Source organism: Cervus elaphus, chromosome 33 (genome assembly GCF_910594005.1).
Source record: "Cervus elaphus chromosome 33, mCerEla1.1, whole genome shotgun sequence".
NCBI lineage: Eukaryota > Metazoa > Chordata > Mammalia > Artiodactyla > Cervidae > Cervus > Cervus elaphus.
In genome coordinates this window covers 10,849,776-10,866,405 of record NC_057847.1, presented here as the reverse complement: position 1 = coordinate 10,866,405, position 16,630 = coordinate 10,849,776, and the positions used below count along the sequence as shown (strand labels likewise).

General features: G+C 36.7%; 1 protein-coding gene across 4 annotated transcripts in view; it reads left to right on the top strand.

The window, feature by feature from the left end:
- Positions 1–16,630, top strand: part of PMS1 (PMS1 homolog 1, mismatch repair system component) — a 106,681-nt gene that overhangs the window by 10,149 nt on the left and 79,902 nt on the right. For all 4 annotated transcript variants that reach the window (XR_006339395.1, XM_043894099.1, XM_043894096.1 and 1 more), the window contains exons 3-4: positions 2,264–2,446; positions 13,184–13,286. Coding sequence is in view for 3 of the 4 variants with exons in the window: in XM_043894099.1 (XP_043750034.1) it covers positions 2,264–2,446; positions 13,184–13,286 (286 nt within the window). In the remaining variant the exon portion in view is untranslated. The remainder of the gene's footprint in view (positions 1–2,263; positions 2,447–13,183; positions 13,287–16,630) is intronic.

The window sequence follows — 16,630 nt, the reverse complement described above, 5'->3', positions numbered from 1 at the left end:
TAATTTTAGATTAAGGGAGAGATAAGAAACTAAATCTTAGGTGACTCTCCCCAGCACCTTGTATTTCTACTAAAAAGGCATGACACAGTATCATATAATTTTAGGTTATTAAAAAGGTACTGTATTATTTTTAAATAACAATCATTATAATTGTAGGAATATTTTTTCCCCTGTATAACTTGGATTTATGGCCATACACATAAAACTCTGTGAAGTAAAGCTTACGATAGAAGTTTGCTACCAAATTTAAAATGTATACTCATAGAAAGTGTGATGACCAGAGGAATTTATGCTTTGTATTTGCAATGTATGCATATTTTTAGTATTAAATTACCCATATTAAGCCATGATTTGCTTTTCCTCCTCCATTTTCAAATTAAAAACTCACTGAAATTGCTAATTAGGTGTATTTTCTCAGCAGTGTGTTAGGTGACTATTTGCAGAAAGAAATTAAGAAAGTTGTAATGTAACAGATCTTTATTTACTTATGACTACTATAAGTAGTTCAAGTGAGAAAGTATTATAAATCAGATGGAATATTGATAATTGCTGGGCTCTTGGTGGGTAGAACCGGGTGTTGTTTTTGATGGTGATGGTATTCTGTTTTATTTGGGAGATTATATATACACAGAGCACCCTTCAGCCTTGTCGTGGCAAAGGGGCTTGTGTAACTCAGTGAGGCTGTGAGTGGTGCCATGCAGGACCGCCCAGAACAGATGGATGACAGGCAGAGTACTTCATATAAAATGCTGAGCTGGATGACTCACAAGCAGGAATCAAGACTGCGGGGAGAAATCAACAACCTCAGATATGTAGATGATACCACTCTAATGCAGAAAGTGAAGAGAAACAGAAGGGCCTCTTGATGAGGGTGAAAGAGGAGAGTGAAAAAGCTGGCTTAAAATTCAACATTCAAAAAACTAAGATCTTGGCATCTGGTCCCATCACTTCATGGCAAATAGAAGGGGGAAAAAGTAGAAGCAGTGACAGATTTTCTTTTTTGGGGCTCCAAAATCACTGCGGATGGTGACTGCAGCCATGAAATTAAAAGACACTTGCTCCTTGGAAGAAATGCTGTGACACACCTAGACAGCATATTAAAAAGCAGAGACATCACTTTGCCAACAAATGTCCATATAGTCAAGGCTTTGGTTTTTCCAGTGATCATGTTCGGATGTGAGAGTTGGACCATAAAGAAGACTGAGTGCTGAATCACTGATGATTTTGAACTGTGGTGTTGGAGAAGACTCTTGAGAGTCCCTGGGACTGCAAGGAAATCAAACCAGTCAATCCTGAAGGAAATCATCCCTAAATATTCATCAGAAGGACTGATGCTGAAGTTCTAGTACTTTGATTACCTGATGGGAAGAACCGTGTCATTGGAAAAGGTCCTGATGCTGGGAAAGACTGAGGGCAGGAGGAGAAGGGGGCAGCAGAGGATGAGATGGTTGGATGGCATCACCAGTTCTGTGGATGTGAATTTGAGCAAACTCCAGGAGATGGAGGATGACAGAGGAGCCTGGTGTGCTGCAGTCCATGGGGTTGCAAAGAGTTGGATACAACTTAGTGACTCAGCAACTGCAACAATATATACAAAGGTCTATATAACTTTGAAGAATATTTCTGGGGAAGTTTAAATCTAAGTACCTATTACATGGAAACAATTCAAGGGAACCTTGAAGATCATACTGATACTATTTTACACTGAGTCTGAGTCCAAGGAAAACAAGGAACTTGCCCATTGTACCATAGCTAGGAATTGGTGGAGTTAAGAATTTAAACTCTTAACTTCTTTAATGTTAAGCTTACATGCTGTGCTGTGCGTAGTTGCTCAGTCGTGTCCAACTCTTTGCAACCTCATGGGCTGTAGCCCGCCAGGCTCCTCTGACCATGGCAATTCTCCAGGCATGAATACTGGAGTGGGTTGCCATGCGCGCCTTCAGAGGATCATCCCAACCCAGGGATCGACCCCAGGTCTCCCGCATTGCAATTGGATTCTTTACTGTCTGAGCCACCAGGAAAGCACAAGAATAATGGAACAAGTAGCCTATCTCTTCTCTGGGGCATCTTCCCTACCTAGGAATCGAACCACGGTCTCCTGCATTGCAGGCAGATCTTTACCAGCTGAGCTACCAGGGAAGTCCTGAGTTTCCATAAGAGATAGATAAATGACAAAACTGTTTCATTTGTGTTACCTTCTGTCTCTAAATGTGATAATAGTTTAATGTCTTTATATACTAAAGTATTGTTTAACTTTTCATAGGAAAACTATGGATTTGATAAAATTGAGGTGCGAGACAATGGTGAGGGTATCAAGGCTATAGATGCACCTGTAATGGCAGTGAAGTACTACACCTCAAAAATAAGTAGTCATGAAGATCTTGAAAATTTGACAACGTATGGTTTTCGTGGAGAAGCCTTGGGGTCAATTTGTTGTATCGCTGAGGTAAGGTAATTTGTATTGATCATTTTAGCAGTTTCATAATAACATGGTATTAGAATTAAGAGAAAACTCACCCAGAATTTGGCTTTTTTTTTTTTTAACTGTGTAAAATACATGTAACATTTACCATTTTATTATGTAAAACAGACATCAAATTTACCAGTTTAGTCATTGTTAAGTTTACAATTTTGTGACATTAAATGCATTGGCTCTGTTGTGTAGGCATCACCACTGTCCATCGCCAGGACTTTTTCATCATCCCAAACTGAAGCTGTACCCATTAAACAATCAACCCCTAGTCTCCTTTCCTCCATCCACTGGTCACCAATAGTGTACTTTCTGTCTCTATGAGTGACTATTTAGGTGAGTCTTATACTTGGAATCATACAATATTTATCTTTTGTGTCTGGTTTATTTCACTTAGCATAATGTCTTTAGGGTTCATACATATTATAACATGTATTAGAATTTCATTCTTCTTAAGGGTGAAGGATACTCCATTATATGTATAAACCATATTTTATTTATTCATTCATCTGTCAAGAGACATTTGGGTTGTTTCCACTGTTTGACTCTTGTGAAGACTGGTGTACAAATGTCTGAGTCCTTGCTTTCACTTTTTTGGGTATATACCCAGAAGTGGAATTGCTGGTTCAAATGGTTCAATAATCCCCCTTACCCATGGTTTTGCTTTCTGTGGTTTCAGTTACTGCAGTCAACCACTGTCAGAAAATATTAAGTGGAAAAATTCCAGAAATAATTCATAAGTTATGTACCATTCTGAGTAGCATGATGAAATATTGTGTAGTTCTACCCTGTCATTCCTCGGATGTGAATTGTCTGTCTTACGTATCCACATTGCATACACTGCCAGCCTTTTAGTCACTTTCTAGCTGGGTGAGTTACCAGATCTGTCAAGGTATCAGAGTGTTTGTTTTCAGAGGAGCCCTTATTTTACTTAATAATGGCCCCAAAGTACAAGAGTAGTGATGCCAACAATTCAGATAGTTTCTTACTGTGCCTGATTTATAAATTAAACTTTATCTTAGATATGCGTATTTAGAAAAAAACATAGTGTATAGAGGGTTTGATACTATCTGCAGTTTCAGGCATCCCCTGGGGATTTTGAAACGTGTCTCCTGTGGATAAGGGGGACTACTGTAATTAATTTTTTGAGGGATGGCAAAGAGTGTTTTTCAGTGGTAATATAAGAGGGAAAAATGGTTTAGTCATCTAATGGCTTGGAAAAGTATTAAAATTAAACAGGTAACTATAAGCATTTCTCAGAGCCTTTACTGTACCAAAGTGCATTATGAATCTCTGAGGTTGGTGGTTTCCAATAGGGACATTTCCTGCTCACTTGGCTATGAAACCCTTTTACTGAGATACCTATCACTGATAATTCTGCTTTGCTGTGGAACACACGCTGGGAATACTACGGTGGTCAACACAGATAATTAGACTGTGCTCTAGAGATATGTAAAGAAGGAAATGGCACCCCACTCCAGTATGCTTGCCTGGAAATCCCATGGATGGAGGAGCCTGGTAGGCTGCAGTCCATGGGGTCATTAAGGGTTGGACACGACTGAGCAGCTTCACTTTCACTTCTCACTTTCACGCATTGGAGAAGGAAATGGCAACCGACTCCATTGTTCTTGCCTGGAGAATCCCAGGGACGGGGGAGCCTGGTGGGCTGCCGTCTATGGGGTTGCACAGAGTCGGACATGACTGAAGTGACTTAGCAGCAGCAGCTAGATATGTAGGGAAGGAAATGGCAACTCACTCCAGTATTCTTGCCTGGAGAGTCCCATGGACAGAGGAGCCTGGTAGGCTACAGTCCATGGGGTCACAAGGAGTCACGCACAACTGAGCAGTCAGTCACTCACTAGAGATGTGCAATGACTTGGGCTAAACCCTAGTTAGAATTTTCCTCTCCTGACTGCTAGATGTTTTCAGTGTCTATAAACCCTTCATTCAGTTGATGTCTGATCCACTGCGTTGCGTAGTGTGAATTCTATGTCACTGCCTCTTCCCTAGATCACGCAACTGGTTTTTGGCAAAGCCCGTCTAGAACCTTGATCTCTTCATTTCCATGCATATCAGTTACGTTTGCTCACTAGTCCCTTTGTGCTGTACTGTTCTCTTCTGTGTTAGGGTCTGTTTTACAATTGATTGTGTGCCAGTAGAGTGACACGGTAATTGTGAGGGTCTCTTCAGCTACCTGCGTTTGCCTGGGGGCTGTGTGTCCTTTCATTTCTGCTTGCTGCTGTTTGGGTGAGAATGCTCAGGTGCAGTAAAATGATGGGACTTACTGTCTCAGAAAAGTGGTGAAGATATGAGATACTGCTGCTGTTTCATTATCTATTTAGTAATCTAGTCTCCCCAACAGTGATCCCTTCTCCAGGCTTCTCGGTCTTCCCTCAGCCCTTCCCTTAGAGTGTCTGCGTAAAGTACGTTTTCTCCATTTTTGGAGGAAAGGTCCCATCTAGGTAATTACTTCCTCTTTGACTTCAGGGCTTTGTAAGCTGATGCCTAAGAAAGAAAGAAAAATTGTGGGTTGTGGAGGAGGGAAAGTTTAAAGGATGAAGTTAGGCTATTCTAGCTCAGAGGACCTTGCTTCTTAGAATCCAGATGTTCAGACATCAGTAAAGGAGAAAAGACCTTGTCATTCCTTAAGTGTATAGTGTGTGAAAATGTCTATCTAAAATCTTGCACACCCTGTGCTTTCTCTATTTCTCAGCACTTGCTTTATTTAGGGTTCACTGAGTCTCCAAAATTTACTGGCCATTGCCCAATTTTATCCCCGTAGACTGTATATTGGAACCTATAGTCCTGGAATCTTGTAGAAAGAGTCTATTTTTTTTTTTTTTTTTAATTGGGATGTGGTTTGTACCAGAGAGGCTTTGAAGCTCCCAGTACTAAATACTGTTGTTTGAGTTCTCAGGGCTGTTTTAAAAACTGTATTATTTGTTTGAGGGTAAAGTATTTGACTTTTTAACTGTTGTCCAAATTTGGCAAATAGTTGTTAAGCTTTATTTTGACAGGTATTGTTAAATAATATATTGTTCAGCCTTTCTGTATTTTCTATAAGATGTGTATATTAGCCTTTCAGAACTGAAGTTGGTCATTATCAACTTTGTCTGCTAGGTGGCAGTACTATACTTAGTCTTTTAAAATACATTGTACGTAAGCTATAATTTATCCAAATCTTCACTGTAGTTATGATTTTAGATGGCAGTTTGGCAAGTCTTTATCCAGTGGTACTCTGCATTGTTTTTTCATTTGGTTACTTAAGCCCACTTAATATCCAAATTTATTGTTTGATCTCGGTTCATTTTTGAAGTATTTGAATGTCTTGAGTATAAATACTTAAAATAATTTTGTTCATCAGAATTACAAAGGAGTAAAAGAGTTGTCATTATCACAATGATAGAAAACTGTAACCTTTAAAAAATTATGTTCGATTTACATATTTCAGAGTCCAAAGTTTATCTTAGAAAATATTCCAGTATTTTATGGAATATTGTAAGTCTTGTAAGTCTTTGGGAAAATCACACACAGATGTGTGTGTGTGTGTGTGTGTAAATTTTTATGTGTGTATACTTCAGGTCAAGATTAGACCACTGTCAGCACCCCTGAAGGCCTCTCGCATTCCCGCTCCCAGCAAGTATGCCTCAGAAGGTAGTGGCTCTTCTGATCGGTATCACAGAGATTAGTCACACCTGTGCTTGATCTAAATGGATTCTCACAGTATATACTCTTCTGTCACAGATGATCTGGACTGTTTCTGATACAAAGGATTCCGCTGTTAGTAGTGGACCCTTACCCACTTTACACAGGGCAACCTTGTAAAGGCCCTCTTCTGATCAAGAACCGGAAACAACTCTGCCATGCTGTTCCTGCCCCAGAGTGCCCCCCGGGGCCTGCCACGGCCTGCTGTGATGGTGGCACAGTCTTGCCCCCACAAATGATCATCTCTGGAGCACTCCCCAGTGCTAGGCTCCGTCTTAGTCCCTCATGGTTTAGTCTCCCCATATTATTGATCAGAAAATGAGGTTTTCTGAAGCCAAATGCCAGGTTTTCTTTTTTTTTTTAATTTATTTATTTATTTTAATTGGAAGCTAATTACTTCACAATATTGTAGTGGCTTTTGCCATACATTGACATGAATCAGCCATGGGTGTACATGTGTTCCCCATCCTGAACCCCCCTCCCACCTCCTTCCCCATCCCATCCCTTTGGGTCATCCCAGTGCACCAGCCCTGAGCACTCTGTCTCATGCATCGAACCTGGACCGGCGATCTGCTTCACCTATGATAATACACATGTTTCATGCTACCCTCTCAAATCATCCCGCCCTCTCCCTCTCCCACAGAGTCTAAAAGACTGTTCTTTACATCTGTGTCTCTTCTGCTGTCTCGCATATAGGGTCATCATTACCATCTTTCTAAATTCCACATATATGTGTTAGTTTACTGTATTGGTGTTTTTCTTTCTGACTGAACTTCACTCTGTATAATAGGCTCTAGTTTCATCCACCTCATTAGAACTGATTCAAATGCATTCTTTTTAATAATGCCAGGTTTTCTTAACCCCGCTTCAAAACAGTCTAATAATAAGTCAGCTAAAGTTTCTTTATCTACTGTTTGTGAGTGGTTTATTTCAGAGGAACTGTGCACAGTGAAGTAAATGGAATATGAAAATTGTGATCTCTTTAGAGATACATAATGTATCCATGGCAAAGCCAAAAATTCATTTATAATTTCACACCTCTCAGTACTGGGTTTTCCACAGTAGCTCATTCTGCTTTCTTACTAGCATGATTAGGAAGGTATTAATAAGTTTAAAAATGCCTCATTAAAATAATGAATGTACTCAGGTCCATAGTGCTCAATAGAGATTTTATCAAGGAGTAGTCAAGTTGAAATGTATATCGGAGGCTTCTGATTCGATTTTAGAAACACAGAAAGAAATATATAGTTCTTAAGGTCAATTATATTTTAAAATTAAAACTTATTATTCAGGAAGACAAATTAATGAGTGCTTTCTTGGGGAAAAATATTACTTTTTAAACAATATTCTTCACCATTCAGAAAGAATTAAAGTTGCAAGTATAGAAGTTACATGTTTATTTTAAAGGCTCCAATTTATTTTGAAAATTTTTGGATAGAGATTGTGATTACATAATAAAAATTAGCGATTTGGTTATTTTATTGGCCAAACAAACTGATGTAGATAAATTTAAAGTCATACAGATGTAAATCATCTCTGACTAGGTAAATTGATAATAAATAATTGAGATATATTGTCACACAGCCATCACTCAAAACTCCAACTGTTGAAATTAGTCATAATTTTAGTTATAAAAAGAAAAATTAAGTAGACTTTCAGTAAAATTGACTGTCAAAATTTAAAATATATCTAATTCTGGTTTTTTTAATTTATGCATTTTAAAAGAATGAGCAGTTTTCCTAATTTATCAGTTATAAAATGACTTCCAGTCAGTCCAAAAGAGTAAAAAATAAATTTTTATAACAGAGTGATATTTAAAACTGGAATTACCTGTTTCCATAATCTGATGAATGTGTCAGTGACTGAAACAAAGTGATTCATATGTTTTTTTTTTTTAATTATATCATTAAGCATACCATCTCTTGAAATTTATTATTGTTGTGGAACAGTAATTTTGGGATATTCGTCAGTCTTCAGTGTTACATTCCTGGTACTTATTACTAAACATACTGACTAGAATGAGCTAGGATAGTGAAAATCCTATTTTGACATGTCCATAAAAATTTTTAAGAAGACTGTTTGTATATATTCTTTCTACTACATAATAAAATACATAATAAAATCCTTCTAGGCTGATATTTTATATATATATTATTTTTAAAATTATTTTTTTCTCCAAAGAAATGTATAAGAAACTCTTAAGAGTTTTGAACTAGATTTTAAATGGAAGCTAAGTCACATCTCAGTTTTTGGGGCAATATAGGATATTTTTAATTTGTTTTGTTTTCTGCAAATTAGAACAGACTCTGGACAGGGACTCAGAAACCTGATTATCATTTCCAAGACTGTGAATAAGAGTTGGCCAAAAGCATAAAACTTTTCTGAGTCTTTTTTTTTAATCTGTAAAATGGAGATTATGATTTGAGGATCAACTGAAATCATATATATTAAAGTATCTTGAATATGGTCATGTGCCATACAGATGAAATTACTTTTACTCTGGACTTGAATGTGAAAAGTAGTATGCGTCTGTATCACACAGGTGATAGAATCATCAAGCTTACTCATTCTCTTGTTTGTAATCAATATTTCAACTTCACTTTCAAAGTTTATGCGAACCCCTCAACATTTTGGGAAGTCCTTTATAAAATTTAACAGCCATGCCTAGGTAAATTCCTTCTAATTCTCAGCAGTGGTCTTTATTCTATAGCTTAAATTTATTTTTTTTCTCTTGTTTTTCCCTTGGAAGAATTAGAAGAGTTGATGACCATCCTCTTGCATAACGCTCATGTTTATTGATTCATTTATCCACAATTTTTAAAGTGGTTATAATGTGCTGAGTGTTAGGTTGATCTGTCAAGTTCATTATACATTTTGTGATGAGATGATAAGGGATATATAAGTTTGGTTTTGTTTTATGTACATTGAACCTCCATGGCTTAAATGGGGCAGAAACAGCAGCTAAGTCATTCTGTTTTGAAGACAGAAGTTGGGATGCCCTTATTTGTGGTCCAGCAGAGCTGTAGAAGAGTAGAGGGCAGTCTCTAGCTTCATTCTGATGCTTCCTGCTCCTTGTGACACAGTGCGGGATACTCCTGTGTCCCTGAGAGCCGTTGCAGTAAGGCTTTAACTAGAATAGGCACAGAATTTTTGAAGCAGTTGTTATATCATGTTTCCTAAATGCAACTTTCTCACTGATAATAAAACTGTTGAAAGGAGAAAAGCCAGGGCCAGGATCTCCCTGTTGCTGGTGTCGCACAGTGGAGTATCTGGGGGAAGGCTTTGAAGTCATACGTACAGCTGTAGGCAGACAGGCAGGTGTACTCACGCTGAGGAAGAAAAAGACATGTCAGTGATCCGTGTGTAGTTCATATTTCAACTGAATCATGAGGACCATTTACCTTAGTTCTCAGATTTATGTTTTTGTGCCAAAGTGTTTGTCCAAAAGTCAGCAGAAACAAAACAAAATCAAAAAACCTCCACAGAACTTTAATTATCTTAAATGAAATTTTGTCAGGAGAGGATTTTTTTTTTTTCATGAATTCAAAGATCTATCCTAAGCTTTTAATTTACTTACTTTCTGAAATATTGAGAAAAATAGTACTTATCTAAAGCTTAAATGCTTTTATGCAATTTTAACTTTGTAATAGTATTATAATTTCTTGAAACTCATTAACTAGACCAGAGAGTCAGTTTTTAACAGTTGATAATTAATATAACCTCTAAGGACTTCTAAAACTTCTTTTAAAATAAACTTCTCATTTTAAAATTCTTTAAAATAAATTTATTTCTTCTCTTGAGAACACCACTGGAGTCATTCACTGCCACAGTTCCTCAGTGTCTCTAGGCAGAAGCACCAGTAATAATTTGTAATATTAGAGATGCTTCTGATGGTGGAGTTATTACCAATTCAGATGTGTTTGCTGCTGCACAGCTAACAGCAGCTAACACATTCTGAACCTGTGCCTGGTCCAAAAAAAGGTTTCCTGTCCAGGACACAGGGTCATATGATGAAATGAACTCTTGAAATACAATTCCTTCCTCTGAGGAACACTCTGTGTTTTATGAATTTGTGAAACTTTGCTTGTGCATGTTATCCTTCACTGTCTTTTACAGTGAATTACAAAGGATTTCCTCTCTAAATAAATTTTCATATAAACAATTTAGTTTTTAAAATTTTAACACTGGAAGATGATATTATGTTCTCTTTTTTTTTTTAAACTTTAACATAAATGTTGCATTATGACCACTAAGGTTCTGTTTTGCTTTTTAGCACTTGAGTTTATTCATCTAGGCTCGAGTGTGTTTAATATTCCCTATTGGTTTAAGGCTAAATCTATAAAATACTTTGAAGTAGTTAAAGCAAAAACCCATGTAACCTTATGAAGTATTAGCATCATCTTCATCTTATCATCACCCTTCTCTTAAAATGATAGTGTAATCATTTATTCAGGACCATCTAGCTAGCCACTGGCAGAGTTAGTACTAGAACTCAGAGTCCCAGAGCTGCCTCTGCTTAGTGACACCAGCTTACGTCAGGTGGCTAGCTCTTTCGAGAGTAGAAATAGAATTCAATTGACCTTGGCATTTTGGAGCAGTGTTTGGTTAAATTTAGAATTATTTTTAGAGGGACAATCATAAAGTGATTAAATTAGAAATAGGAAGGAAAATCTCTAGCAATTTCTGTCCTCTTTGTTTTTAACAAACTTTACTAGAGGGAATCACTATTGGACACAATAGAGTTGGGATGTATCTGGGAAGATTGAGGTTGGTTATCAGGAAAACTTTTAAAATACAACTTTTGAACCAAGAAGTGTATTACTGGAAATAGAAGAATCACTTAAGAGTATACAGAGGCTCACAGCTTTGTTTCAGGTACAACTTTTATTTGGTAGCAAGATTATTGTCATTTATTTTATGTATCTATTTTTAACTGTTGACTGCACCGGGTCCTCCTTGCTGGGAGCGGGCTTTCTCTGGTTGTGACGAGCGGGTCTCCTCCGCTGCAGTGCTCAATCTTCTTTTCGTGGTGGCGTCCGTTGTTGCAGAGCACCAGCCCTGGGGTGCGCGGGCTTCAGGAGTGCAGCTCGTGGGCTTGAGAGCTCAGGCTCAGGGGTTGGGGTTCACGGTCTTGGTTGCCCCACAGCATGTGGGGTCTTCCTGGACCAGGGATCAGTTCCCATACCCCCTGCACTGGCCGGTGAGTTCCTAACCACTCGACCCCGGGGAAGTCCTCGGGTACAACTCTTGGGGAGGGAACATTTATGACAGAAATAGCAGCCTGCAGCAGTGAGCCTCTAAGAATGATTTTATGGACATCACCCTTGGAGAAAATTTAACAGACTCTGCTAGTACTGTGAGCTAGAGAAGCCGTGTGTGTGTGTGTGTGTGTCTCTAACAATGATTTTATGGACATCACCCTTGGAGAAAATTTAACAGACTCTGCTAGTACTGTGAGCTAGAGAAGCCATATGTGTGTGTGTGTGTGTGTGTGTGTGTGTGTGTGTGTCTGTGTCTGTGTCTGTGTGTGTGTGTGTGTGTCTGTGTGTGTGTGTGTCTGTGTGTGTGTGTGTCTGTGTGTGTGTGTGTCTGTGTGTGTGTGTGTCTGTGTGTGTGTGTGTGTCTCTAACAATGATTTTATGGACATCACCCTTGGAGAAAATTTAACAGACTCTGCTAGTACTGTGAGCTAGAGAAGCCGTGTGTGTGTGTGTGTGTGTGTGTGTGTGTGTGTCTCTAACAATGATTTTATGGACATCACCCTTGGAGAAAATTTAACAGACTCTGCTAGTACTGTGAGCTAGAGAAGCCGTGTGTGTGTGTGTGTGTGTGTGTGTGTGTGTGTGTGTTGACTGCTATTGCCTTCATGGTACCCACGTGTTCAGCCATGTGTGTGTGTGTGTGTGTGTGGTGACTGGTATTGCCTTCATGGTACCCACGTGTTCCACAGAGCCATCTGGCCTACCATAAATCAGCGCATGGTTAGGACTTGGTGACAGAATCGTCAACTGTAGACCCAACTGGACCTAGATGAATTCCAGTAGTGGTGCTGAATCTTTGTGGCTTCTTTCTAAATTATATAGATGTATTTAAGATAGTCAGCTCTGCTTAGTCCAAGGATGACTGAGAAAGATTGTGCCCAATTTTGGGTTGTCATTGCTCACTCGAAATGTGAGAAGGCTTTTTTGAATCCGCCCTGCTTTTTTGCCAGCATTCCCACTCACCAACTATGGTATTTTCTCATAATGGAATGTTTTACCATTGGTATAGCATGTGTTCTTCTAGTAATCTCACAAAGTTGGTAAGTAGAAAGCTGAGGGTGAGGATGGCTCAGAAGAGTTCACACATTCTTAAATTTATGTTTCTATGACTAACATTTTAGGAAATATTTTCATGCTGAATGGAATCCGTTTTTATATGTTTTAATTCTAGTTTTTTAAATAATAAAACATTTCCATTTAAACAGTGAGTTTAAAGCTTGGGTTTAAGAAATATTGCTGATAAATCAACATATATGTTTGATTTATTGATTTTTATTCTTTTGAACCATTCACTTGAAATACAGAAATGCAATTTTATACTCAATATAAAGGGAGGAGTGAATGATCACTTTACAAAAGAATTTTTCACTTTGCCAACAACTTTGTGGGAATTGTCTATTGAAAAGCAAGCTTCCCTAATGCAATTGAAGCATCTGATTTTACAGATATTAAGTCATTTAATACATACAGTACAAATAGCCATTCAAATATACTGATGTGTGTGTGTGTTTTAAGGTAATATATTTGAAATAAAAATCAGTAATTTGCAGCATGAAAAATGTAAGCTAGCGTATTGTTTATTAGTGTATCATTAAGGAATATTTCAAAGAGAAGTGGTTGTAAGAACTTATTAAGTCAAACTTTTTTCAGTCGAGAGGATATACATTTATTTTTTTAAACCTCATTTTATAACGAGCCCGCTGCAGTATATAAAATCATAATTTTATTTGAGTTTTTCTTATTCTAGGTTTCAGTTACAACAAAGACAGCTGCTGATAACTTCAGCACCCAGTACGTGTTAGATGGTGGGGGTCACATAGTTTCTCAGAAACCTTCACATCTTGGTCAAGGTAAGACAAGCTTTGTAGCATTCTTTGCCTTTTTCTCTCTTTTTTAATTGTTTTCTCTTTAAATTCAAAGGTATTGCTTTGGGCTTGATTATGATAAAGTCTGGTTAACTTCCAATTGAACATTTAGCCTTACTCTAGCTGCTGATTTTTTAAAATACATAGAGTTGTTCTCAAGAGGAACTGTGTGAAAGACTTTGAGCAACAACATGAATTAGTTATTCTATAAAAATTGTAAGAGCAGTTGTTTTACTTGGTCATTAGTGTCTTCTTTATATGAAAGATAATATTTTTTTTGAAATGACTAAAACATTATTGATTTAGTAATGCATGGCAGTAAACATTATTGATTTAGTAATGTATGGCAATTAACCATACTAATCAAGATATTATTAAATAAATAATTTAAAATATATTTATTTATGGAAAACTTCAAATATACGTACAAACAGAATAAATACCCATCTCTCAGTTTCAGTAATTATCAACTCATTGCTAATGTTTCACATATTATTTGAAGCAAATAAATACATTATACTTGCTATTTGTAATTTAGTTCATTAGTATTTTATACATTTACGCAATGTTAGTACATTTTAATTGACATCTTTTTAAGTTCCTCTCCTGCTTATTTTGGACTTCCCTGGTGGTTCACCGGTAAAGAATCCACCTGCCAATGCAGAAGACATGGTTTGATCCCTGGTTTGGGAAGTTCCCCTGGAGGAGGAAATGGCAACCCACTCCAGTATTCTTGCCTGGGAAATCCCATGGACAGAGGAGCCTGGCAGGCTACAGTCCATGGGTTTGCAAAAGAGTAAGACATGACTTAGGGACTGAACAACTACCTATTTACTTCTAGAGAAAAATATCTCTTCAGGTGTGAGTTTCACATGTCTACTTTAATCTTTTGCTATTAAGTTCTGGTAATGGGATGTATAAAGTTGAGAGAATATTAAAGATATGGCCTGTTTAGAGTCATGCACAAAAGAATTATGAGATCTGAAAAAGGACTTGTGTTGTTGAGTATTTTGTTGTTAGTTGTCCTTGCGATTTGTGTTGTAAATTCATTTTTAATTTTTTGGTCCCTCATTGTAATTTATCAAAGCACTATATTTTTTTCTGTGGTTTCTTCCCTCTAATTTTAATGTTAAATTATTAGATTTTTTTCAAATGATTTCTTTATTCATTGAATTTATTTTCTTATATCATAATACTGATACCAAATTTTCTCATTCTCTTATTTTATAAATCTTCATTTATACTTTTGCTCATTATAAATTAATATTTTTTCATCTACATAGAGGAAAGAGTTAATAGGAGCCCTTAAGAAAACACACTTTTCCCCCTCATTTATTTGGTAAATAAAAATGAGCTCAAGTCTAATAGCAATTTAATTTGAGGTATTATATTGTGCATGCTTTAATTAGAAGTAATAGATTGTGATTCTTTTCTTTTTTATGTACTGAAAATAAAGACAAAGAGAAGGCATTTTTTAATATGGTTCCTATCCAGAAATGCTGTTACCCCAGTTCTTAGGAGTTCAAATGGTTTCCTAAGAAACCATTAGGAGATATTTGAGTGGCTCTCCTGTGGAGTACTTTGAAGTAACCTAGTCACCTTATAAAACTTAAATATATTTATTTTTATCTTAGTAGTAGCCAGTCTAATCTGGATGACCAGTGCCTCTTCATCACTCATACTTCTCATGCTTTTCTGTATTCATTTCCATGGGAACTGTGAAATAACAGTACTTAAATATGGAATCCTTCTGATCTTTGCCCATTTGCTGATTCATTTTTTTTCTTGCTGACCTAAGCCTTCTCTACTTTTAGTGAGACCATGTAGGCATATTAAGAAATTTCTACGATCAGTAAATGAACCTTATTTTCTTAGCATATTCCTGTTATAAGAAACTACTTACTTAGAAGGTCAGTAATTGTGAAAGTAGTTATTGTCTTTCATAACTCACTTCCCCCCACCAGTTGCCTAGATAAACAACAAAAAAATCAAACCCGTAGTTTCTTGTTGCTCCAGGTAGGCGTCTTATAGAGATCTGCAAGCGCTTTCAAAAGCCTCTTACACTTATATTGCCTTAGTGCTGATGGTTTCTGAGCGATTAAATCACAGACTCACATTTCACCACCGGCTGTCATTCAGCTTCCATTTAAATATTTTCTGTGTAAGATAAAACTACAGTACAACCATCCTAATTAATACCTGTGCATTTAGGGTTCTTGCAGATTAATATTTGCTGTGGTGTGAATGTCCTTGCTTAGCAGTTACTCCTCATATCATCTGATAGGATGGTGATACCTGTAGATAACCTAACTGTAGACGGAGGGACAACTAACAGCAGCATCTTTCTTAGGCATTTTAAAATGCATTACCCCTTTAAAACATATTTTAAAATGTTTAAGTATTATTTACTAGAGGTCCCAGTTCTGATTTTTCCAGATATAGGTATTTAATTTATGGATTAATTTAATCATTTAATTTGTTTGTTTAATGGAATATCATTTTAAATTACCTTTACCTTCCGTTCACTTCTAAGACATTTTATAAATTAACAAGAAATGTAAAAATAAGCTTCTAGCTTTTAAATTATTTTACGAAGAACTCTGACTAAATAACTTGTTTTGATATCTTTTTTTTTCTGTCATCGATTCTATTTCCTTTACCCTAGATAATCAGCATTAAGCTTTCTAAATTGATTTACCCTCCTAGACAAATTGTTTTAACACCTCTTAGTAATTCTGCCTTAGGAATTTCTCAGATATCAGAAGTAATATATTTAAAGTACTCTGATCAGGGTGTATCTTTTCCCTACCCTGTTATGAGAGTAGAGCATCATGTTCTTTGTAAAAACTTGGTATGTGTGATTGTGTATGTATTGAAAAGTTTTTTTTTTCTTCTTAAGAATAGAACTTTATTCATTGAATAATTTAAGAAAACGTTGATATATTCAAGCAACCATACCTCTTTACATTAGGAATATAAATAGCTGCCTTATGGCATAACATAGGGTCATGTAAAAATATAACAGGGAGCATATTACAGGACTGCAGTTTAATTCTGGTGTTTATAGAATGTGCTAAAGTTAGAGAGCTGAGCAGTTCTCTTGTAAAATATGATAGTATACTAGGGCCTCCTCCCTATTGGCCAATATTGCTTGGTATTTTTTTAAGGATATACATTTCATTTGGAATCAGCAAAGTTTTCCATCATTAAGTTTTATTCAAACATATGTATATAATTCTTGGGTTATTGGTTCAATTTGTTCAGAGAAAATGTTTTTAGCTGGTGAAGCAATAAATTACCAGTTAATGTGCGGATTAGGTACAGTGTGG